At 37.3% G+C, this 25,448-nt stretch overlaps 2 protein-coding genes across 3 annotated transcripts; one reads left to right on the plus strand and one right to left on the minus strand.

Moving 5' to 3' along the window:
• Positions 1-539: 539 nt before the first annotated feature.
• zgc:110239 (uncharacterized protein LOC550326 homolog) lies at positions 540-10,107 on the plus strand. Its single transcript, XM_067425229.1, has 11 exons — positions 540-727; positions 1,664-1,720; positions 1,788-1,880; positions 1,967-2,139; positions 2,583-2,832; positions 2,919-3,114; positions 4,707-4,897; positions 5,019-5,110; positions 6,530-6,691; positions 6,769-6,958; positions 7,819-10,107. The coding sequence occupies exons 1-11, from the start codon at positions 682-684 to the stop codon at positions 8,004-8,006; spliced, it is 1,638 nt and encodes a 545-aa protein (XP_067281330.1). The 5' UTR covers positions 540-681; the 3' UTR covers positions 8,007-10,107.
• On the minus strand, positions 8,052-24,795 carry si:dkey-166k12.1 (solute carrier family 22 member 13). Of its 2 annotated transcripts, none has more exons than XM_067425227.1 (11): positions 24,371-24,795; positions 23,795-24,220; positions 22,764-22,867; positions 19,118-19,272; positions 18,459-18,627; positions 16,071-16,185; positions 14,310-14,413; positions 12,955-13,166; positions 12,701-12,809; positions 11,004-11,204; positions 8,052-10,913 (listed from the first exon to the last, which is right to left on the minus strand). In XM_067425227.1, exons 2-11 carry the CDS (start codon positions 24,182-24,184, stop codon positions 10,811-10,813), a joined length of 1,662 nt encoding a protein of 553 aa, XP_067281328.1. In that variant the 5' UTR covers positions 24,185-24,220; positions 24,371-24,795; the 3' UTR covers positions 8,052-10,810. The 2 variants fall into 2 exon arrangements, with proteins under 2 accessions (XP_067281328.1, XP_067281329.1); XM_067425228.1 differs by having other exon boundaries at positions 23,795-24,052; positions 24,371-24,792.
• Positions 24,796-25,448: the final 653 nt, after the last annotated feature.

Consider the following 25,448-nt stretch of genomic DNA (forward strand, 5'->3'; position numbering starts at 1 on the left):
TGTTGTTACTTATTAGTCCTTTCCTCGATTATCGAGCATCCTGTGGCATCGTCGTTCCTCATCGTGACGGATTAAAGGGTTCACTCGTTTTGTTCAGAAAGTCAAAATGCAGCAGCTCTGTGCACGGCAAATAGTGTAATACTAATGGACAAATTTTTAATGGACAAGTTTGGGGGGTAAACTGCAGCAGAATGTTTTTTCCTACAATGGAAGACAGTGGCTACTCTCAACTGTCTGGTTACCAACGTTATTCAAAATATCTTCTTTTTTAGTTCAACAAAAGAATAAAATGTGTGGAACTATCCCTTTAAATCTGAAGTACAGTGATTTGTGTAGTGAAAAACTTGTTTAGTTTATATGTAATACACCTTGAACTTAGGAGTTAAAATAGGATATAACTATCTATGTTAAAACTTTATACTTATTATTGAACTAGGTCAGCAATTTTAACCGCCATAAAGAAAATTGCTTCAAGAAAACAGCTGACCACGGTCATGTGACAGCAATAGAGTCTCGTGTCATATGACTTTAATTCAGTCCCTCCTTCGCGCGTGCTTTTATTGGAACTGTCTGTTGTTGTCGCGCCGCGTCATTATTTGTTTCGGGACTGACTGTCAGACGGACGAAGGCTTATTTTCCATCTCCAGTTGATGTCTGTCGTTTCTTTAGGTAGATTGCACGATGTGGCGTCTTCTAGCTGGGTTCGTGCTTCTGCTGTGTGCTGCAGGTAAAGAGAAACAACATGACAACAGGAAGAAAACAAACGCGTATGATAGTTCATCTCGTGATTTAATGGCTGCGCTACATTTCCTGTGCTGTTTTTATCACTAAATGTGTTGAGGTAATATGCAATGGTATATTTAGGCGTAGTATCTGCAGTGTACAGGATTTGGGAGTAGGGAAAGGTAACGTAGTTAAGCATTTAAAATACAAAATTTGAGTATTTCATTACAGTTATATTTTAAATAGGGGGTAATCAAACTACAATTGCATCCGAAAAGTGTTTTAAGTGCAAGATTACCGAAGTGATGACTTAGATTTTTTATGTCATTTATTTAATTTAAACGTTAATGTGAACTGTAACAGGCAACTCTGACAGTCTGCAAAAGCATCCTAAGAATAACTTCTTCACTTAGTTTCATACCCCTTGCAGAATATACACATTTTTAATCATTTTAACAAAATAAGAGTTTGCATTTTACTTTACATGTATCCATAAACACACAAGGCATTAAGAGCAGGGCGTGAAAACTTTTGAACAGAATGATATGTATTTTTTGCTTCAAGAAATCTTTTTTTTTAAATATATATATATATATATATATATATATATATATATATATATATATATATATATATATATATATATATATATATATAATACGCAGAGGAAAACCAAGTCCTGTGTTTGGTGGTCCCTTTGTATTGCATACCTTATAAGTATTCTAAAGTGTTTAGCTTATTCTACCAAACTTGTGTAATCTAACAAAAAACAATACAAATTACTTTTTATAGCATGTATTTTGTAATATGTAGTGAAAGGCAATTTAAAAGTAACCTTCCCAACCCTGGCTGGCAGTGAATATATAGAGTATAAAATGTTTTTGTATAAGGAAAATCTAATGTAAATGACTGTGGTACCTCTCTGTGTTTTCATCCGCAGATGCCACACCAGTTGGCAGGACAGTCCCTGATTTTGGAATGATGTATCATGTCAAAGGTACGTTTCTGCCTGATTACACAGTACATCCCAAATTCAGTATGTCACATGTGCCTTTCTTGTGTAGGTATGCTCTCTTTGCCTTATGCTGAGATAAAGGAACCATTTGAAGCTTGGTATGACCTTAAGGGGAACAGAAGTCGCATCGACTATTATCACGGTCAGTCATCGTCCGTTAAAATCAGGCAGTATTGAAATAGAATAGATTATGTGTGTACTTTCTCCTAATTGTTGCCATCTATACAGGTCAAGTGTGTACCTTTTTTATTGGAAACGACTTGGATTATGGTGCAACTTACAAGATTACACCGGTTACCACTGAGACTGAATTCAATGCTATGAAGTGTTTCCAGCTTAATGGAACCAAGGAGGATCCAATACTTCCACAGGCAGCGCTGCCTGATCTACAGGGCTTTGAAGTATGTACTACTTTCTAAAATTACTAGATTGTACTAAAATTCCCTCATTTACTGATCCTCATGTCCAGGGCTTGACATTAACTTTTTTGCTCAGCAGTCACTGTGGTTAGTGATTTTCCAAAGTTACCTGCCATTCAGCATTTCCACTGGCCACAATTTAAAATCAACACCATAAGGAAAAACTGCCATGCAGCTGGTACTGTGTATCTATTCTGCGAAAATTAATATTAGAAGCGTTTTAGATATTTCAGTGTCAATATAAAATTCAACCAATCAAAGTGGCTGGTAGAAGTGACTGGTTTACACGCTACTCCTGAAATACACCCACACTTGTTAATGTCAAGCTTTGCTCATGTCAGTCAAACCTGAGTGACTTCCTTCTGTAGAGCACACCAATGTAACAATGAGGCTGTAGTGTGTATAAATCGTTGTTTGTTTTGCAGTTTGAGAAGATGGAGTATTACGCAGGCGTTCTGTGTGAGGTCTGGAAAAATGTCACACAAATTGGTAATAAGAAGAACACGTATCGTCTGTGGGTCACACGACCAGAGGGAAAGGATTCCCCAGCCACCCCGTGCCACTATGAGATGATGGGCTACAACACTCTCTTGGGGTCCCACTACGACAAGTACATGATTGACTACAGTGACTTCAGCCCACGAACTGATTCTGACATCTTCAAACTACCTGGAGGTAAAAAAAGATGAAACGCATTCAGTGGCATGGCATGTTTCTGACACTTACAGGCCATCAAATCAAATGCTGTCTCGTTTGTTTAGGCATGACCTGTGGTGGCTTTCCTGGTCCCGGTGCAGAGCATCATTTATTGGCCAACCCTCTTCAAGACCTGGTCCACACCTCCCCTGTCGGGCACGCCCACCGTATGTTTGGCCATTTTAAGGAGACGTTTGAGCGTCAGTATGAAAGTGAGAAGGAGCACGAGGAGCGCGAGCACAACTTTGTACATAATATTCGGTGAGGAAAAAAACTTTACACAAGATTTGGTGATTTGTAATAAAATTGACAATTTTTTTAAATTTTATTGCAAATCTTTTTTTTATTTATTAAACAGCATCGCTTGAAAGACTGCTGTACAATACAGCAGGAAATTGATTGCTTTATTTTTATTTTTATTAAAATAAAAAAAATTATATTTATTTATTTACAAATCAAAAAACAACAAGCTGCAAAATCTGCTGCAAATTTTGCTTGGTTTTGGATGCATTATTATTATTAATTAATTATTATTTCAGCTTTTAATTAGTATATTATATGAGTCCACTTGTGGCAACTAGCCTAAAATGGTCAGTTTATTTTAAAACATCAACTTTTGGAGGGAAAAAATTATTTGTTTTAAAATAAAGAGTACACATCTTTGATGAAATGATAAAAATACTGAATGAAAAATGATGAAAAATTGACTAGGCTGTAGTGTTGTCAAAAATATCGATATTTCGATATGTATCGATACTGGAATATCTGAAACGATACGATTCTCGGTTTTTACAGTATCGATATCAGCTGCGCTCTCTCTGACCGTCAGCGAGTTGACACACACCGGCATATTCTCACTCAGCCCGGTTAACCTCTGAGCACGGCGAACGCGCGTTCTGCTGGACTTTTTCCTCATGACAGTGTGTTAGTGTTAGTGTGTGATCGGTGTGAATTTCGCGCGGGATTGCACATAAATTAATTCTACTAATCCCCGCAGATTTCGTGCTCACATCTGAAGCGCACACACACATAGCCATGCGTCCGTTAGTCTTAAAGGGACCGCAGTCATTTGTTATTCAAACTACAAAAAGACAAACGATCAACTGCTCTTCACTGATCAACTTGTAACTTTAATAGTTTCATCTGTACGCTATTGAATTTTTTACAAAGAACATTATCCAATGTTGTTTTAAATGTAATTACTATGCATTTTTTTTATTCAGTTACTTATCTGAATGTTAGACCTACCTGAAAAAATAAAGCAGTCTGTTTAATTTGTATCTTCTATTCTATTGTATTTATTTGTGCTATTGTTTGTAATCTGTTTATTTGTTCTTATTTTATTACTGTTTACTCGTCTTTTTAAATTCAATTTACCATTCGAAATCAAGCTTTCTTGTGCTGTGTGTAAGCTATTGCAACACATTTACACCATTGTAAAAAATACATTGAGATAGCAAAAATTTGTGAGATAATTTTAATAGTAATTGATCAATTGATCAATAATTGTTCAAATCAAAACGATGCCCAACCCTAAGGAACATGCTGGCCACATGAATTTTTTGTAAAAAAATAACAATGAATAATAACAAGTTCTGTTGTCATATTAAGCATCTTATCTTATCTTTTTTTTTTTTTTTTTTTTTAACTGTGGTATCGATTTAGTATCGATATATCGATATTTTAGTCTGGTATCGTATCGAAGTCATAATTTTGGTATCGTGACAACACTACTAGGCTGTTTTTTTGGTTACAGTACACACAGACATGTCAGCTATATAGAAATATAAGAATATGGAGCAATAATAACCTATACAATTACATCTTGATTTTTACACTGTTTTCTTCTTCAGGTATGTGCACTCTATGAACAGAGCTGGTCTTTCGTTCACCCTCTCTGTCAATCACCTGGCCGACCGGTCACAGGAAGAGCTGGCCATGATGAGAGGACATAAAAGATCTCATGTTCACAGAAAGGCTCAGCCGTTTCCCTCTGAAATCCACTCTATAGCCACGCCTGATTCCATAGACTGGAGGCTGTATGGTGTGTAATTCTTGTTCGTATTTGTTGAGTTGTTAAATGTGAAGTCAGAATCTTTGGACACATGTTTAGTGTTGCAGGAGTGATTCAGATGATACACACACTTACTGTTATGTATGTTCAGGTGCTGTGACGCCAGTGAAAGACCAGGCAGTGTGTGGGTCCTGCTGGAGCTTTGCCTCCACTGGAACACTAGAGGGAGCTCTTTTCCTGAAGGTGAAGCTACACAAATTCACCCCCTGAACCCTCATTCACTATTCCTGACATTACTCCACTAATATAGTCCAGTTGAAGAAGTGAGTGAAATCAAACACAGAGTGGAAGGGTTGGCGCTTTTGCATAGTTTGTGTTTGCTGTTTAATAATTATTTGAAACTTAGAAAACAACCAGTAATAATGAAAAGATGTATCTTGACCTCTGTCATTGAAACTAGCATGTATAAACCATAATTAAACTATTTAATAATCAATTAAAAAGGAATTTATTGCCCCCACCTGCTCTAACCGGTGAGTGTACATCAGTTGTGCACACTCATTATTGCGGTGCATTATGGGATTGAATGAGTGCACTCGATAATGTCCACTATGGTTTCGGACTCCACTACAAATGTCTGTCACCTCAAAAGTGCCCTATTTAAGGGTCTGGGGACGATTTCAGACAGCTCTTATCCACCTTATATTGTAAGTGTGAATGAAAATTCTGTAATTTAATCACCCTTAAGTTGTTCCAAACCTGTATGAATGTCTCTTTTCTGTTGAACAAAAAAAGTAGATATTTTGAAGAATATGGGAAACCAAACAGTACTATGTTGACTTTTATAGTATGGAGAAAACCTAAATTAATTATGAAATGTCTTCTTTTGTCTTTTATTATCTTCGACTTTAGTTTTACATAATGATAATCTTATGTTTTAAAGGAATAGTTCACCCTAAAATGAAGTCATAATTTACTCACCCAGGTGTTGTTCGAATGTCGTTTGCCCTTCTTATGGACCACAAAAGGAGCAAAAAGTATTACAGTATTAAAGTATTTTAAGACGCAAAAGTATTACAGAATGATCCTCTGCGACACATGGCATATAAGTGTTCTAGGGGTATACAAAATAATTTAGTAAAAAACAAACCAATTGACCAAATGTATTATTTAATGAAAACTGAACAAAAATTCTTGACCTTGGCCATTGGGCCAGCACTGCTGCATGACGTGACATCATTTACTGAAGAGCCACTAACAAAGTAATTCATTCACATAATGTTCTCCCTCTTAAAATTGAGGCGAGTGTAAATGTCAGCATTATCATGTATGTCTAAAGGATTGAAATCTGTCACATAAAACAAGAGCTTATTGATGCAGTCCAGTCAACCTGCCTTTTTATTCAAACTGTTACTTCTGGTCTTAGAGGCTTCTGTAAATACAGTATTTAGTTTATGCGTAGAGTTACTTTTCAGCAAATTGTGAAACGCAAAAATATTTAGTATGGCTAAGTTGTGACTTGGTGTCCCTTTACGTCAAAACTAGGCTTAGTTGTAACCAAAGCTAATGCAACCGGCCCCATGTCTGTGCAATGTCCTTCTGAATGGAGTTTTTACCTCACTGATACCGATTTGAACTAGTCCTTGTCTTTCTCTCTTTTAGACAGGACAGCTGACATCATTGTCCCAGCAGATGCTGGTCGACTGCACGTGGGGCTTTGGGAATAATGGTTGTGATGGAGGAGAGGAGTGGAGAGCTTTTGAGTGGATCATGAAGCATGGTGGCATTTCGACCGCAGAGAGCTATGGAGGATATATGGGCATGGTGTGTGTGAATTCATCAGACCTATCAGACACCGGTGGATAAAAGAGTCACTAATCAGATGACTGTGTGTGTTTCAGAATGGTTTGTGTCATTACGATAAGTCCTCAATGGTGGCACAGTTGAGCGGTTACACTAACGTGACCAGTGGAGATATTGAGGCTCTGAAGGTCGCGATCTTTAAATTCGGGCCTGTAGCAGTCAGCATCGACGCTGCTCACCGCTCCTTCTCCTTCTACAGTAACGGAGTCTACTATGAACCGGCCTGCAGTGAGTCTTCTTGAACACTTGAACTGCCCTTTCCTCCATCATTATACCACAGACTGCACTCTATGATTGTGTGACGGTATTACATCATGGTCTGTTAACATATTAGCTTCCAGAACTATCCAATATGTTGCCTATGTATATCAATAATATTATTGATATACATAGTATTTTTCAAAACAGTTCCATCCTCAAAATGGTATTGCAGAGGTTAATAAAGTTATTGTTTTTTTTTACATATGGTGTACCATATAAAGTGTAAATATAAATTATTTTTAAAATTGTTTTGCCGAAATATGTATATAAACTATAATTATTATTTATTAATATTATAATTATACATAAATATAAGCTATAGCAATGTTTTCCCAGCTGTAAAATGGTTTTATATATTATAAAATGTTTCTTATTATTATTTTATTTTATTATATTATTAAATTGTATTGTTATCATTTTATTTTAAAATAAAATAAATTACTAAATTACATTTTTGCAGATGGAAACATTTTGGGGAAATATGTATATTAATGTTTATATTAACTATACATATTAATATTAAATAATTAACAACAATTAACAACAATAAATGTATGATTTCATCTGCAAAATGTTTTTTTTTTAATTATTTTTATTTTTTATAACATTGCAGCTGGAAATGTTGCACTTTGGGAAATGTTCCCTGTATACTGCAGTAATTTTTCTTTAGCTCACTACATCCTAATGTATGAGAATATTATGCACAGTTTATTTTTCATACTCATGCATACTATTCTGAACATAGCAATGTCTTTCAGATGGCTTTAAATCAAGTATATAGTACTCTTTTCTGTAAAAAACAATAATTCATGTTTCTGTATCCACAGAAAATGGGATCGATGACTTGGATCATGCTGTGCTAGCCGTTGGTTATGGGGTAATGGATCGCAAGCCTTACTGGCTAGTGAAGAACTCGTGGTCGTCTTACTGGGGCAATGCTGGTTATGTACTGATGTCTATGAAAGACAATAACTGTGGTGTGGCCACTGATGCCACATACGTTACGTTAGCCTAATACACACACGTCCTTCAAAGAAATTCACACAAAGCCACAGAGGAATTGTTTTCATTGATTTTATTGCAAATCTTGGATGCTGGACAATTCATCACAGTTTTATTGTGCTTCAGTCGGAATATCAATAAATGGAAAGTCTTAATAACCAAATCCTTGATCATTGCAAAGTTACATTTAAGGCTTTCATTCCATCATGCAGCAAAAGTAACACACATACTTGTCCACAGGCAATGGTCAGCAAGCCTATATAACAATTTTATTAGATGTCAATTGTTTTATTCTCATGTCATTCTAGCGTCTTTTCATTTCGTCACATTGCAAGACCTTGCTTTTCAATTAACATCTCATGACCGAGTCCTAATAATCAATCATGCAGCGATATAAAACATGTTTTTGTTAAGGGATAGTTAATAATTTACTCATCATCATGTTGTTCCAAACCCTTTTGAATTCTGTGAAACAAACTAATTATTTTGAAGTATCCTGTGTGATCCTTCTCATTTAAATACAGTACCTGGTGACAGGTGTTGTTAAGCTCTGAATCAGGATGAGATCATTAAATCCAAACCACCTAATAAAAACGATTTGCTCACCGATCATTGAGTGCAACCCACTGACTCGATGTCACAGCAGATATTATTTGGTTTTATCTGTGAAAAGCGACTTAAAATATCAGTCAGTTCCTCATGCAGAAACTCAGGTTTACTCAGAAGACTTGAAATATAGTTTACTTGATAGCGTTTCACAGACAGGGCTTAGACTAAGCCAGGATTAGGTCTTAGTATAATTAGGACATTTAAGTGGCTCTTCTAAACATGCCTTGGAAAAAAAAACATCACTGATGTGCATCTTGAGACAAAACAACGGCACTAACATATTTTAAGATGTATCGGTGCAGTTAAACCAGCTCAAACATTAAGTCTGGGACCAGGTTTAACCCTTAAATGATTAACCCAGGGATATTCTAAACTTTGATTGGATGAGCACAGCGTGAGAAATATTTATATAAAAGCTCTGGCATCACGCAACCCCAAATTATACATCACCAACGGTAATATACATTTTTCCCTAAATTAATCAATTTATCAGTCACTTGACATTTTTCCTCATCAAATGCTGAAACGAGAATGTTGTTTACACTTTGGGGAACACATTCACTCTCAACTACAACTGTTGCCTCAAACTCCTTATTACTACTTATTAATAGTTATATGGTATTTGTTAAGTTTAGGCATTGGGAAGGATTAGGGGTGTAGAATAAGGTCATGCAAAATAAGGCATTAATATGTGCTTTATACATAATAATAAAGTCAATATCCTAGTAATAAGCATGCTAATAATAAACAACTAGTTAGTAACGAGAATTGAAGTCTAAAATTGTGTTAGTTGAGCGCTGTTTCCATGTGACTGTCCAAAGCACGTCAATATGTGGCATGCGTTGGTTGTTAGCTAGTCGTAACATTTTAGCATCGTTTCACACTGCACATGTTTGGCAAAGCAATGTGGGGTTAACTCAGATCTGGACCAGGGTTTCAAACCCTGAAATAAAAAGTGAAGATAACCCAGCCTCTAAGTTAAACGTGTGAAACTTTACCCGTGGTTAAAAGCAGGGCTTAGAATGACGATAACAAGCACTGAGTGAAAGTCCTTTGGAGTATAGTGCAAACCTTTATTTTTTTCTGAGCATAAACGAGAGTGGTGAATGAACTGCTATTGTATGAAAAAGATCTGCATGATGGCTATTCACAAAGTTGAGTAAATAATGACAGATGTTTTATATTAGTGGATCTATCCCTTTAAGATCTGATCTCCTGTAAACATTAGATAAACAGCATTAGGCCTATAATAAAATAGTTAATTTCTATCAAACAATTTCAGGAAGTAAAACAAAAATTTCACAGTTTTAAAAAGGTTGTCAGTATATAAAGTTAAAAACTAGATTGTGTCATTTGGCAGTGTCGGGCTGTGGGTGAAGACTGAAGTCTGCAGTAGTGTATACTATGGAGACTATCATTGGCTCAAGCTAATTTGGAAAGACATGGCATATCAATCCTACACTTACATTAATCCTCTTTAATTGTGCGTATGATTACTTGTTTTCCACAAAAAGCAATAGAAAAACTAAATGCAGACAAATCAGCACTAAACAAGATACTTTTCCCTGTAGCTACTGAGACTATTCAGGATACTAGCATGCTATTAAAACAATTTCAACAAGGCAGAAGCTTTGGGAATTGTCATATCAAGCGAAACCAAATGCAAGCCACTGTCCAAACATGGTGTAATTCCCCATATACATGGACATATACATAAAGGACTACATTTACAAAGAAGGCACTGGTATACTCTCCACTAGACCAAACACTCACAAAAGTTTCTAGTCATTTGCCTGTGGTGTTAGTGGGAGGGACAGTCTCATTCTAAACAGCATCTGATTGGACAAAAATCTCTAGTGCAGGATGAGTCATCAATATTTATGTTCCATTTGACAGACGTAAAAATCACATTTTAAATATGAATATCTGTTCAAACTGAATTAATTTAGTTCAGCTTGTTTCCTTCATGCTTGTTTGGAGCTTTCTGTTTTGCATAAGAGAGGCCAGATAAACAATGAAAAAGTGATGCACCAATTCCATTGCTTTCAGAGCCAGTCATCCATGCTTGAAAATTGACACTTTAGTCTTATTAAATCTTCAGCCATTCCAACATATCTAAATGTTTCAAAACCTGAACTATTCAAATGTTTCACCATTCTTGAAATGCACGACAAAGAGAGACACAGAGTGTGTGTGATCATTTTAAGTCTATCTGGACTCATCTGCTAAACTCTGCAGTTCCTGTCTTTCTGGACTGCTCGGTGATTTGCTGGTATGTACAGGAATTTGTCCGTCGCATTTCAGAGTAGACCTAAATGAGGAAAAAGGGGAGAAATTATTTGAGAGATGTGTTTGCAGTTTGGGCGAACTATCCCTTTGAGTGTATGAGGTGTCACTGTACCTCTCTGTGTCATAAATGCTGTCTGGTAGTGGTTGATTGGCAGTCTCAGGCAATGCTAGGGCAAACACTGCAGCAAGCAGAGGGGTGGAGCCAAATATCACCATTGGCACAACAGGTGTGTGGCGTCCAAGCAGGTTTATTAGTGGCGCTAAAACCCCACCCATCCGTGCGAACATAGAGGAAACACCAATACCTGTTTGCCTGGAGACACAAAATACATATCAGAAATGATTTCCACAGGGAGCTTTGTGATATTTATCTGTTTTGTGCTTTCACAATGCACACTGTTTCAAAGCAGCTTTAGTATGTTTAGAAAGAAACTATAGTTAGCGTAGCTACAGTAGTGTTTACAGCCATAGACAAATGTCGATGTTTACAGTGCCTTAGGCAGCGGATACTCAAGAGTCGTTACATTTCTAAAACACGCTCTAAATTGTTAACCAATAACAACAGACTGGGGCCGGCAGACCAATCAGAGAAGAGTGTGCTTTTCTGAAGGTGGGTTTTAAAGAACCCGAAACTAAGAGCACGTTTACATGACAGTAGCTGTGTGTCGATTAGCCTTCGAGTTGTGCAAATTGAAAATACGCCAAATGGAATCACGTCAATTCTGCAAAATAACTCCTATATAAACACACAAAAAAAAACCTTTTTATGCTCTAATTAGATGTTTTTTCAGGAACTTCTAGAAGTTTTTTTTGCATTTACAGGTCATCAGACTTATGTGTGCGCCTCCTTCAATTGAATGTAATGGCTAGTGTGGTGACTGTGCTATACATAAACCTACCAACATCCATCACCTTGATTTTTGGAAGGACTTTTTTAGTCACATAACATTGGTTAATGGAAACGCCGCTTTTTCGCATTCATTTTTTTAATCGACATTTAGAAAATAGCTCAAACCTTTGCTCAAATTTAGAATAGAAACAAGGTTAATGATGTACTAAAAATGGAAAAGATTTTCCTTTTTCTGAAAATTACAAAAAATGTTGTTTTATATTGCCAGGCCAGAAGATGGCGATGTCACTTTATAAAAAAAACACTGCACACCTATAGAGCGAACACGTAATACGCATGAGCATAATGTCATTATTTTCACAAATTCATATTTTGTTATGAGGATCATAATGGTATCCTTCTCAAAAACTTGCACTTAAAAATCTGTTTTTCAGTTTTTATTTGAAAATAGTGTTGTGTAAATTGGCCCCTAAAACAGAGCATTCGGACTGCTGTAACAATGTAAAATAAAATAATTTGTGAACATTAAATAATGCAAATGTATTCAGTAGTCCCCATGAATAAAAGTATGAACCTGTAAATGAGCATAATATGACCCCTATAAAGAAACAGTTTCATCAAAAACTTGATAGTCATGCCACAATGCAAAATGCATATCCTGTCCGCAATATATATTTTAATATTGCTGTCACTATGTGTACTATTTCACATTTACTAAATGATTAGTTAATTCTGTACACATCCACATACCATTAGGGTCTGCACACTTACGCAGTTAGGTTAGGTTCATTTAAGTTTTATTTTATTTATTTTTCTCTGAAATGTGTCACTTTGGTTTTGGGTGGCATTGCGTAGACTGTATTTTTTTCATTAAAGTCGCAAAAGTTCTGATTACTGTTGTTTTAAACAGGGCTGTGTAGACTTTTAGATCCATGTATATATGATGTGAATGCGAGTACCTGAGAACAGTTGGAAACAGTTCAGCAGAATAAATATAGATGATGGCAAAAGATGCTGTAATTCCAAATTTCCCCACCATGGCCAAAGCAGTTCTGATATGAGCACTGTCTGAGAGAAAGAGTGTGTGACAAGACAATGTTGGAAACGAGAGTAGGAATGGGCAGTCTGGTGTAAAACAATACTACCTTTCAAAAGGAATAAAAAGACAGAAATACATTCTAGAAAAGTGCCTCTGGCCATGTTTGCTGGTCACCTGCTGGAACAGTGAGCGTAAGCAGACATGCACCGCCTCCCACAGCCAGGAACACACTCAGCGGGATTCGTCGACTCCAGGGCAGGAGAACCAACACCAGTGACCTTGCGGGAATTTCTACCAATCCAAACATGAACTGAGTGAGGTAAAGGTCTGACCCGAGGTCAGACACACCCAGAGACAGACCATAATACACCAACACATTAACAAACCTGGAGAAACAGACAAAAGGTCAATTAATGGACATGTTTATGTGTGTGTGAAGGGCATGACTTAAAACACTGAATACTGTACATATACACTGCGCACATTAGAGTTTTTATGGTGCTTTTTCAACTATGAGCATGTGGACTTTTAGAAAATAAAAACTCATAAAAGGCACTTTTCACACTCATAATGGAGCCTGGGGTTGTTTTTTTAATGAAAGTCATGAATTTTCACCACAGTACCATTTACACCACATCTGAGATTATGTATTGTGTTTAATAGCATTTAAAGGGATAGTTCACCCAAACATGACAATCTCTGTCAAATAATCTGTCAAATGTGCTGCGTGAGAATGAACCTCATTGGTTCTTGCTGAAGCTCAAAGTGATGCATAACACGAGAATGAACCTCATTGGTTCTCGCACGTCAAGCGAACATGCTTGAGCTTCTGTTTACCATAACTGATGTTAGTTGATGAATATTTATATGTGAATAAAAGCCTAAATTAAACCTGTTCATCATATAAAGCGATAAAGTTTGGATTAGTTTTACGATCTCTTTATGAACTTTTTGAAGTGTCAGTGGTAGTTGTGTAGCTGTCAATGGAGGGTCAGAAATCTCTCAGATTTCATCAAAAAGATCTGCATTTGTGTTCTGAAGATGAACGAAAGCCTTATGGGTTCGGAACAAAATGAGATTGAGTCATTTATGATAGAGTTTTCATATTTTTGGGTGAACTAAACCCTTTAAATAATAAAATAAATGTCAGATTCCTTCGTCTTGCTAAGGGTACATTCATAACTAGAATTTGATGTATCAAAGTTGCAGAATTGCAAAAAAAAGATACAAAATTACAGCTTGATTGGAAATTATACACAACTAAAATATTCTGATATATTTATAAATATTCAAAATATTTCCCTAGAATATTACTAGTATTAATAGGATGGATTTTCATGTTATGGGACCAGGATAAAACATTAACATAAAGGGCATTTGAAATGTAGCAAGAAAAAAAAAGAAGATATAATAAAAAGTTTCCAAGACCTTCATACAGCAGAAAATACAACACTAAAGTCTCTTAGTTTCAATAAAAAATATAATATAAATATATTAATGGATATAAAAATGCGTCCTTGTAATCTCACCAGATGTAGAAGAGTATGAGCGCTCTCCTCCTCATCTGGGGAGTTCGGAGCAGATCGAAAGCAGTATATTGACTACGTCCTGGCGGGCCCTCGTATTGCTCCACCTGTGATAACAGAAGTGACACTTTAATACATTGAAGCAAATGCTATAAAAACATCCTGTTTTTAAACCAAACACTCAAACACACACATCCGTGGTGACGAGAGAAACCTTGGTAAATGCACTTAAAGGGATAGTTCACCCAAAAATCTAAGTTCTGTCATCATTTACTCGCCCTCATTTTGTTCCAAACCCGTGAGACTTTAGTTCATCTTCAGAACACAAATGAAGATCCTTTTGATGAAATGTGAGAGCTTTCTGACCCTCCATTGACAGATACGCAACTGCCACTGACGCTTCAAAAAGTTTATAAAAAGATCGTAAAACGAATCCATATGCATTGAGCGGTTTTCTGAATTTTCTGAAGAGACTCGATCACTTTATATGATAAACAGACTGAATTTAGGCTTTTATTCACATACAGTATAAACATTTATCATCTCACATCAGTTGTGGCAACGGAAGCTCAGGCATGTTCACTTGACGTGCGACAACCAATGAGGTTCATTCTCGTGTTACGCATCACTTTGAGCTTCAGCAAGAACCAATGAGGTTCATTCTCGTGTTACGCATCACTTTGAGCTTCAGCAAGAACCAATGAGGTTCATTCTCGTGTTACGCATCACTTTGAGCTTCAGCAAGAACCAATGAGGTTCATTCTCGTGTTACGCATCACTTTGAGCTTCAGCAAGAACCAATGAGGTTCATTCTCGTGTTACGCATCACGTTTGAGCTTCACAAGAACCAATGAGTTTCATTCTCGTGTTGCGCATCACGCTTGAGCTTCAGCGAGAACCAATGAGGTTCATTCTCGTGTTACGCATCACTTTGAGCTTCAGCAAGAACCAATGAGGTTCATTCTCGTGTTACGCATCACTTTGAGCTTCAGCAAGAACCAATGAGGTTCATTCTCGTGTTACGCATCACGTTTGAGCTTCACAAGAACCAATGAGTTTCATTCTCGTGTTACGCATCACGTTTGAGCGTCAGCGAGAACCAATGAGGTTCATTCTCGTGTTACGCATCACTTTGAGCTTCAGCAAGAACCAATGAGGTTCATTCTCGTGTTACGCATCACATTTAAACTTCTGCAAGATGAGGTTTGTTCTTGCACGTCAAGCAGGTTTGGTTGAGCTTCTGTTTTTGTTCGCAGATCAATGTTTAAATGTGAATAAAACTCTAAATTAAATCTGTTCTTCATGTGTCTCTTCAGGAATCAATTCATATAGATTAGTTTTATAATATCTTTATGAATTTTTGAATCATCAGTGGTAGCTGCGTAGCTGTCAATGAAGGGACAGAAAGCTCTCAGATTCCATCAAAAAGATCTTCATTTGTGTTCTGAAGAAGAACGAAAGTCTCATGGGTTTGCAACGACATGAGGGAGAGTAAATGATGACAGAATTTTAATTTCTCTTTAATGATCTGATGATGTGAAAGTCATCTCGTTGCCCTGGTGTTGTGATCCAAAGCGTTAGACTATCACTTCCTAAAAGACTATAAACAGAGGCCCCATGGTTTCTCGGGGTGGGGGATGGTTGCTGTCATGGTGATGCTAACAGAGCAATTAGAGATGTTATGGGATTTGAAGATTGTGCCAGAAGCGTGATGAAAAAAAGCCCGAAAGAGTGAAAGCAAGTCCATGAGAAAGTTTGTGGTACCTGAACAGTGGGAGGTAAGGTGCGACCATTGACCGTAGCTGCCTTACGCAGAAGATCAATCGCCTCCTCCTTACGGTTATTCACCAACAGCCAACGGGCTGAATGTGGAAGAACCCTGAGAAAAAGCAGGAGAGAAGAGTGGAAGGAGATTTATGTCGATAGAACGATAAAGGCACAGGAAGAAAGTCAAGCAATAAGAGTGATAGAGAAAGAGAGAGTGAAAGAGAGACTCGGGTACTCCTTTTTATGCTTTTTAGAAACTCTGATCCTTATTGTGTAATATCAGATACTAATAATTATACTTATAAAGTAATTATTTTAGTATTATCAATAATAATAATAAAAATGTAATTGACAAATAAAGCTTCAAAAGAGGTGTTTTTTAAACATCTTTGCTGGACAAACGTGTTTCAATTATCTCAACAGCTTTAAAACTACTTTAAACTAAGATTTAAAAAAAGTGTCCTATTGCATCATTTTTTCACCTAAAATGATGCAATAGTCTTTGGTTTTTAATTTTTTATTACTAAGACACCATTTTAAATAGTTTTCTTAGTCTGTTCATTTGTTCTGACAGTTGCACCACCTGATAGTTTGGGGGTTTAAGATAATAAAACATAATAAATAAAATAATATGTATTATTTAAATGTACTTCAAATTAATTCAAACTAAATAGATTTGATAGAATAAAGTGTTTTGAAAAGAAATAATGCACTTGAACACAAAGACAGATTATGTCATTGACTCATATACACACACATATATTTACAAAAATGTATGTTGCGATTAATCGTATTTGATCGGTTTGACAGCACTAAAATGTAAGGGATAATGTACACCCAGCCGGTTGTTATCGCAGAATAAAGCCCGACAGAGTGATCAGGACCCCGACGCGAAGCGGAGCATCACTCTGAAGGGGTTTATTCTGCGATTAAAACCGGCTGGGTGTACATTATCCCGCTTATTACACGGCTACTAGTCTCAAATAAATCATTATTAGACGCAAAATATTGTCTCGAGATTACATATTTTATTAGCTCTTACGCAAAGCTTCCGCGAAGGAAAACAGTTCCAACCTGCTTTAAGCCTTTATCTATTGCTGAAGATTTGCCCTATGCTAAATGTTGAAAATGAATGCTGAAAGGGTTAGTTCACCCAAAAATTAAACCAAGCCTATGATTTACTCACCCTCAAGTCATTATAGGTGTTTATGACATTCTTCTTTCAGACAAATACAATCAGAGTTATATTTAAAAAGTCCAGGCTAAAGTTAATCCCAGCAGATGTTGTAGTTGTGTTTGAAGTCCTGCAGCTGTCCGTCAAATAACATGCTCCACATGACTCCGCTGGGTTAATAGAGCCTTCTGATTCGAATCGATGCGTTTGTGTAAGAAAAATATCTATATTAAAAACGTTATAAAGGAAACCCGCCTTGAAGTCTTCCATTGTAACCCACGGCTGTTTAAGCCACAAGATGGCGCCAGCGTTAAGCATAGAAGTAGTACCGGTCAAGATAACTCGTAGTACCCGTATGAGCGGGTGTTATCTGGAAATAACGGACCGCTGGAATGCGCGATTGACCAATCAGAATCAAGTATTTCACAGAGCCGTGTAATAATAAAGGGTTAGTTCACGCAAAAAAATTAAATTCTCTCATTAATTACTTACCCTAATGTCATTCGACACCCATTCATCTTTGGAACACAAATGAAGATATTTTTGTTGAAATCTGATGGCTCAGAAAGGCCTTCATTGGCCACAATGTCATTTCCTCTCTCAAGACCCATAAAAGAAAAAAAACTAAAGTGGCTCTACAATAATTTTATGAAGCAACGAGAATAGTTTTTGTGCGCAAAAGAAAATCCTAAAATACGACTTATATTGATGGCCGATTTCAAAACAGTTTTTCCTGAAACATCAGAGCTTAATGTCTCAGTGTATCGAATCATGATTCAGATCGCGTGTAAAACTGCCAAACTGCTGAAATCACGTGACTTTGGCGATCTGAACCGCTGATTCATAACGGTTCGAAGCTTTGGCCCATTATAATACAAGTCATTATTTAGTTTTTTTTTGCGCACAAAAATATTCTCATTGCTTCATAAAATTATTGTAGAGCCACTGTAGTGAGATGGACTTTGTAACGACGTCTTTAGTGCCTTGAGAGAGGAAATAACATTGTGGCCAATGAAGGCCTTTCTGAGCCATCGGTTTTCAACAAAAATATCTTAATTTGTGTTCCGAAGATCTGAACGGAGGTCTTACGGGTGTTGAACGACATTAGGGTGAGTAATTAATGACAGAATTTTCCTTTTTGGGTGAATTAACCCTTTTTAGTTATTCGATAATCACTTATTAACTCAATATATACTTCTATGTTGTCTCACCAGATATAGAATATGAAGAGAAAGCCTGGCGCAGAGATAGCAAGCTGCAGCTTTCTCCAGTCTCTGATGAGATAGGCCACACCCGCCAGCAGCATGTAGCCGAAACCAAAGAAGTAGTCGGTGAAGATGCCGGCCAGCATCCGTCTCTGTGTGCAGGTCCACTCTGTGCCTATAAAAAGGAGGTTAAGTGTTTGGGGTGGTTGGGATTGGGGTTTAAGGGCTCAATTTAGGGCACGGGTCCCCAATCTCGGTCCTGGAGGAACACTGTCCTGCAGAGTTTAGCTCCAACCCCACACCTGAACCAGCTAATCAATGTTATAGGGCCTATAAAGACATTGATTAGCTGGTTTAGGTGTGTTTGGTTGGGGTTGGAGCTAAGGACAGTGGCCCTCCTGGACCAAGATTGGTGACCCATGAACTAGGGTATTAAGTTCTATGGCAAAGAAGAAATGATTTTGTTACTGTTGACATGTGTACGGTTCGGTATGTGAATTTGACTTAAAATATTATATAGTAGCGTTTTCTTAAAATATCATCAGTGTCTTGCTCAAGGGCACAAACTTGCCTTTGGGAAATCAGGCATGATCAGTGCTAACTCATTAGATGGATAAGTTAATATTTTCTTGATTAGAGAGTAACTGCAGTATGCCAAGGCTTACCTAGCACAAACGCATTGATTATCACACCCGACACGGTCAATCCTATGATGAAGCGCAGGGTGACATAAACAGGGAAGTTTGGAGCGAAGGCAGCGGCCACACCAAACACTGTCTGAAGGGCTAAAGACCAGAGCATTGCCAACCTCCTCCCATACCTTACAGAGAGAGAGAAAGAATGAGAAAGATTTCATGAGAAATGTTGGTGGATGGAAGGGTGTTTTTTTAATACAGTAGAGGCTTTGATTAAATTATATACAGGGTGGATTAAGCTGAATTTGGCCACTTTGTTTTTGTGCTCTACAAGAATGTTTTCATGCTTGAATGTTCACATTTGTCACAACACATTTTTCACATATTTCATCTCCTCTCTTCCCAGTCTGTCAGTAATGCTCTGTTAGTTCCTGTGAAGCCCCTCCTTCTGAAAAGCACAATGTGCTCTGATTGGTCAGCTGGATCAGTGAGTGGTGATTGGCCAACCGCTTCAAGTGTGATTCGGAAATTTCACACCCCTTAACCGCCAGTTTCAACCAATGACAACCTCCCGCAGTTTCTGTTGAATTGTAAATTGAAGTAACTTTATCGACTGGCCAAAGGCAAATCTGGCACATCTGGTATGAAGAGTGGTTTTGGTCTATACAGCTAATGTTTCCATTCATGACAACTGTGAAGGGGGTGATTTTTTATAACAAATTCTGTTAAATAATATAACGCCTTAAAGTTTTGCATAATTAAAGGGGGGGTGAAACACTCAGTTTCAGTCAATCTCATGTCAATCTTGAGAACCTATAGAGTAGTATTGCATCCTTCATATCTCCGAAAAGTCTTTAGTTTTATCATATTTATAAAAGAAATATAGGCTGTACCGAGTCTTTCCGGAAAAAACCGAGCGCCTGGAGGCGTATCGTGTGGGCGGAGCTAAAGAATGACAAGCGCGCAAAACGGTGACGTCCTCAAGCGTGGAGGAACCCATGGCTATCTCAGCTAATACAGATAATGATCCACAATCAAATCTGAGGGAGAAATAAATTGAACAGGAGAAACGGCAACATCAGGACGTCCGTCTCTGTGGTATGTAAGTTACTGTATTTAATGGCCTCTCCACATTTCTGTCTTTACTCGCAGTTTATGAGGACATGATTCGGTTTATTGACTATTGTATGCGACTAGACCTTAGAAGTAGCAAGCAAAACGGTTTTGCACGTCAGACTAGTGTAACGTTATACAGAGAACAACAATGGAGTAACCGTTAGCGCATTTGAATGACGAAGCACGCGATCGTGTCGTTTACTGATGTTTACTCATGCGTCCGTAGCCAAAAGCAGAGACATTTGAAGCAGTTTAAGTTAACTCACCGGCTGCTTCCAAAGCAGGACCTTTATCGCTGGGACCGCTCCGTCAAAAACACACTTCTTTGGTCTGATTTGGTGAAGTTCTGTGACAGCAGTGGCGTGTAAATCCATTTTGAGACGGAACTGAAACGATGTTGTGAAGCTTCCCGTCATTTCTGCGTTCAAATCGGTTCAAATGCAGCGCTGCCTTCCCGGAATGCTGTGCTGAAGCGTTGAAGTCGCTCGACGTCACCCATAGGAATAAAGTGGAGCGCGGCGCCACATAAGTGTTCACGGACGACTGGATCTGCATCTGAGAGACTGTTTACAGCGTGCTCTAGTCACGCGCGCGCGCACCCTACCGGGAGAAGAGTCCGTACGGCCCATACAAGGACCTTCCGCTCTTTTTAACGTCAAGTAGACCCATACTCGAAAAAAACTCTCCGAAACTTGTGAGAAACCGGAAGGAGTATTTTTGACACAGAAATACTCCATCAAACGTCCAACATTAGTTTTTGAAACTTTGTCTATGTTTAGGATGGGAATCCAAGTCTTTAACAGTGTAAAAAGCTCAGTATGCATGAAACAGCATTTCACCCCCCCTTTAAGGGCGTGGCCACTTGAGTGACAGGTGGATTGCCACTATGGTTGAGCTAGGCAGATGTGGTTTCAGCAACTAGTCACCTCAGCTCCACCACGTCCCGCATCTATGCCCACTGTCAGTTATCCGGGAGGGATGCACAGTGACGTGCACAGTGACGTGAAGACAAAAATGCTCTTCAGAAACCTATGTGTGACATCACGGACACTACGTCCATTTTTGTTTTTACAGTCTATTAACAGGAATAATTTAAATGAGGAATATTGTCACATGCTCGTTCACAAAAGAAAACTTAAGACTTAAATGGAGGAGTTCAGAAACACTGACACTGATGTAGAGAATTACTCCCGCTGGAGGGACTTTGTGCTTTGTAACTTTTCAGACATTGTTCATGCTCAAACAGCAACATCACACACTAAAAAAAAACATAATAGGTCTTGTTTAATTCACCGTATATCGCAGTGGTTCTCAACCTTTTTGTCCGAAGCTGATATGTACCTCTAGTACTTCTGTTGTAATAAGAACAACTAAAAAATATTGTAATTTAGCTTATGCTAATATAATAACATTTAAATTACAAGGTTTTAGAGGAAGTTTGAGAACCATTGCTATATAATGTAAACAAAATATACAGACTAAGTTGGAAACAGTTAGTTACTTTATAATGCATAAATAACTCTAAGCAACATCCATTTGATATTAAACATGTATTAAATGTGCTGTGTGCATTTTAGGAATTGAATGGAAAGAACAACTAAAAAGAGATAGAGAGTTATGAGCAGGGCATGACTAGGGATGGGCGATACCACTTATTTTGTTTTCGATACGATACCGTTACTTTCAAGGCCAGTATCACTGATATCAATACCGATACAATACTTTTAAACTTATTTTTTTTAATTATTAAATATATTAAATTATTTAAATGACTAAGAGTAAAAATACCCACTTAACATATTTGAAAGGTATTTTAACATTCAATATGCCTTAATTGCAACTTATTAGATCCTAATTTTTTAACACATGGATAAAATGTTTAGTAGAAGTGAAATTAACCATGGAAATCTACAAATACTAGCCTATTTGAACTACGGCTACTGTAGTAAAAAAAAAACATGGTTCAGTTTCACAAGGGACTGCCAGTGACTGAACATTGCACCCATAAAATGCAACCTTTTTATTCTGATAGCGATTTATATTAGCATTAGTTACAGCATAGAACATGATCAATTTCAACTTTTAACATTACATTTAAAGAGTGTGATTGCACTATGTAGGCTCTTTCTTTTGATGAGCATTATTCTGGACTGTGTGTTCAAAATCATTCATTGTTTTCTCATGATAGTTTTGGGAAATGCAGTTCTGTTTGAATAGTGTCATCAGTGAACGAACACTCTCTATGTGATCGATTGGTTCTGTCTTGTAGCGTTTGCAAGCATTCAGATCCTATACTACACAATTAACATAGTTTATTTGTATTGTATGCATTAAATAATCTTTTTAAATAAACAAAATAACTGGTAAAAAAAACACGCCTTAGTATCGATATTTTTATTTGAGTATCGATACTTTCGATGCTCACACCAGTATCGATATATCGATACTTCATATCGATACGCCCATCCCTAGGCATGACTTCTATTTTCCCTCAGGCTGTTTAGGTCTGAGTGAACAAACTGCACATGTGAATTGTGATGGTGCATATGTGTCTGTATACCTGTCTGCCATTGCTCCAAACACAACAGCTCCTACAAGCAGCCCCAGCATATAGACAGACGAGCCCAGACTGTTTAGACCTGCCCTGTCACACACCAGATCCCACTGCATAAATAAACACAAAAAAATCCTAATGTTACAACATAAAAAAATCATTACTGGCATATCATGATTTATTTTTTATTTGTTGGGGGGGGGGGTTCTTCATTGTAAATCTACAGATATAAATACAATTTTGGACATATATATATTGTGGACAGCTTGATGCAATTTTGTTCAGGATCTTTTGTAACAATATAAATGTTCTCACTGCTGAACAATTAACCCCCCCCCCCCCCCCCCAAAAAAAAAAAAAACTTTAGAACGATAATGTATCTATACTTATATTTTAGGGATGCACCGATACATTTTTTTTTGGCTTATACGGATAACAGATTATTCTTTATATTTAAATGCCGATAGCCGATATTTTGGCCTATAAATCTTAATCCAATTTTTTTAAATAATTTTTGAGAGCCTGATTACAAAAACAAAAATCTCACCATTAAAAGCCATGTCCCAAGCACACAATTATGATGCCTATATGACTGTATTTAACTATATATATTTTATATAGCCTATATATATTTTTTTATTATTATTTATTCCAATCATATTTCAAGAAATTCACCATCATGGCGAACACATCTGAAGTGTCTCAGCTGAAGGAAATAATCAAATATTTATCTTCTTTATTATATCGGACATTTTCTTATCTGGCCTATAACGATAACATTAAAAAATAAACATATCGGCCAATACTGATGTGGAGGCCGATATATTGTGCATCCCTCCCTTATTTATATTTTGTTATAGATTATTATGTAACAAAATATTATTAGTCTATATATTTTTAACCACATTTAAAATTGAGATTGTCTGGGACACTTTTCCCCAGTCATCTCAATGGCAAAAAGTGCCCTCATCAACCTGAATTCACCCCACATTAAATTTATAATGGCCAAAAAAACTACAGCGCGTGCCCGTGTTTACCTCAGTGACAGTGGTGCTCTGAAAGATCTCCTGGCTGTACACCCATCCGGTCTCACATCTTGAGCCTACACTACGGTTCTTTCCTGAAACTACCGTGCACGAATCCGCGTGCCCTGGCAGAAGGGAGATGCTCATGTTCACATTTGAAAGATTGGCGGCGGTAAGGGACCAGTCCTCCTCCATCCTCGAACCCCGACAATGGTGGGGTGGCGTGGCGCCCGTGAAGACGCTCGCCATCATGTGGAATGCGAGAAAGATCTGCGGTAGACATATCCACACATACAGAAGCATCTGATATCTCCCGAAGCCACCGACTGAGGCCAGCAGTTGGTCGAAATTCATTCTCGACCTCGGAAAAGTAGCTAAGTCTTGAGGGAAATGAGACTTCATCCAAATACAATGAGCAAGTGTACAGAATTCAAACGTCTATAAAACAAGCACATTTCAAAACCATTCTATTCTGAGGAACGCGCACAGGAATCACTATTCTGTTTACGCAGCACGTGCCATTGTTGTTGTTAATCTAAAACATTATATTTTAGGTTTATAAAGACACTAGGAAGTCATTTCCCCCACCTGTTCAAGACAAAACAGATCATTAAACGCCAGAAATGTCAAAGTGAGTTGATGTCTACTTTCCAGCCGTCTTTTTCCATGGCTCGCGACGGATCTGGTTTGATGTATCGACGAGAATCCCTCACACACTCACACACCCCCCGAGCTGTTACAAAACCTTGAAACAACGAGAAAGGCTGGAGCAGAACCACATCGTATGGAATGGATCGAGAGCAGCTGCTGTTACTTTTTGACCAGAGATCATGAAGAATATAAAGGGTAATAAAAAGCAAACATTATTTGACTAGAGTGAATCTGCTGATTAGTTTGAAAAATCCCTTTGAGTATGTTTAAGCTAAAGCCCGCGGCTGCTGAAGTCTTGCTCTAAATGGGACGCGCATAATGAGACTGTAGATCAAAGCTGTGTGTAAATGAGTCCCACGCGACCCCACTGTACCGTACAGGAGAAAAACAACCTCCGGCTGAAGACAAGACATGAGAGACGGCGACTTGGAGAAACAAAAGCGTGCCTTCAGAAAGAAAGCTGCTTTTCATTCTAAATGCCAGACACGTTTGACTTACATATTGAACGTAAAAACATAAACAAGCAGAACAACAACAGAAAAATTAATAATAGCAGACATGTAGGCTAGCTCTAGACATTTTTAGATCAAGACAACAGCTTTTAACAATCTGGAAAAAACAAAAATGGAAATCAAATTTAAAATAAAGTTTGGTTACAGTTGGGTTAAAATTGACCCAACAGATAACCAATGGTGGGTTAAAATTATTGTAAATGTTATATAATGTTATAACCCAACAAATGTTTGGAATAAACCAACAACCTTAATTTACCCAGATATTGGCCATAAACAACCCAACGTTTTAGAGTGTAATAAGTAAAGTATATAAAAAGTAGCTTGCAGAGAATTAAACATTAATAGAAGTTGTCATAATAAATACATTTAAAAAAAATAAAAAAATTGAGATTTTACTACTTCAAAGATTATCATTTTTTCACAAACTATTTACTAATGATGCATTACCATTACATTGTGGCAACGATGCTGCTACATTCTGTTTTTATTGTTGCAATGAT

This window comes from Pseudorasbora parva, chromosome 19 (genome assembly GCF_024679245.1).
Source record: "Pseudorasbora parva isolate DD20220531a chromosome 19, ASM2467924v1, whole genome shotgun sequence".
NCBI classification, from domain to species: Eukaryota; Metazoa; Chordata; class Actinopteri; order Cypriniformes; family Gobionidae; genus Pseudorasbora; species Pseudorasbora parva.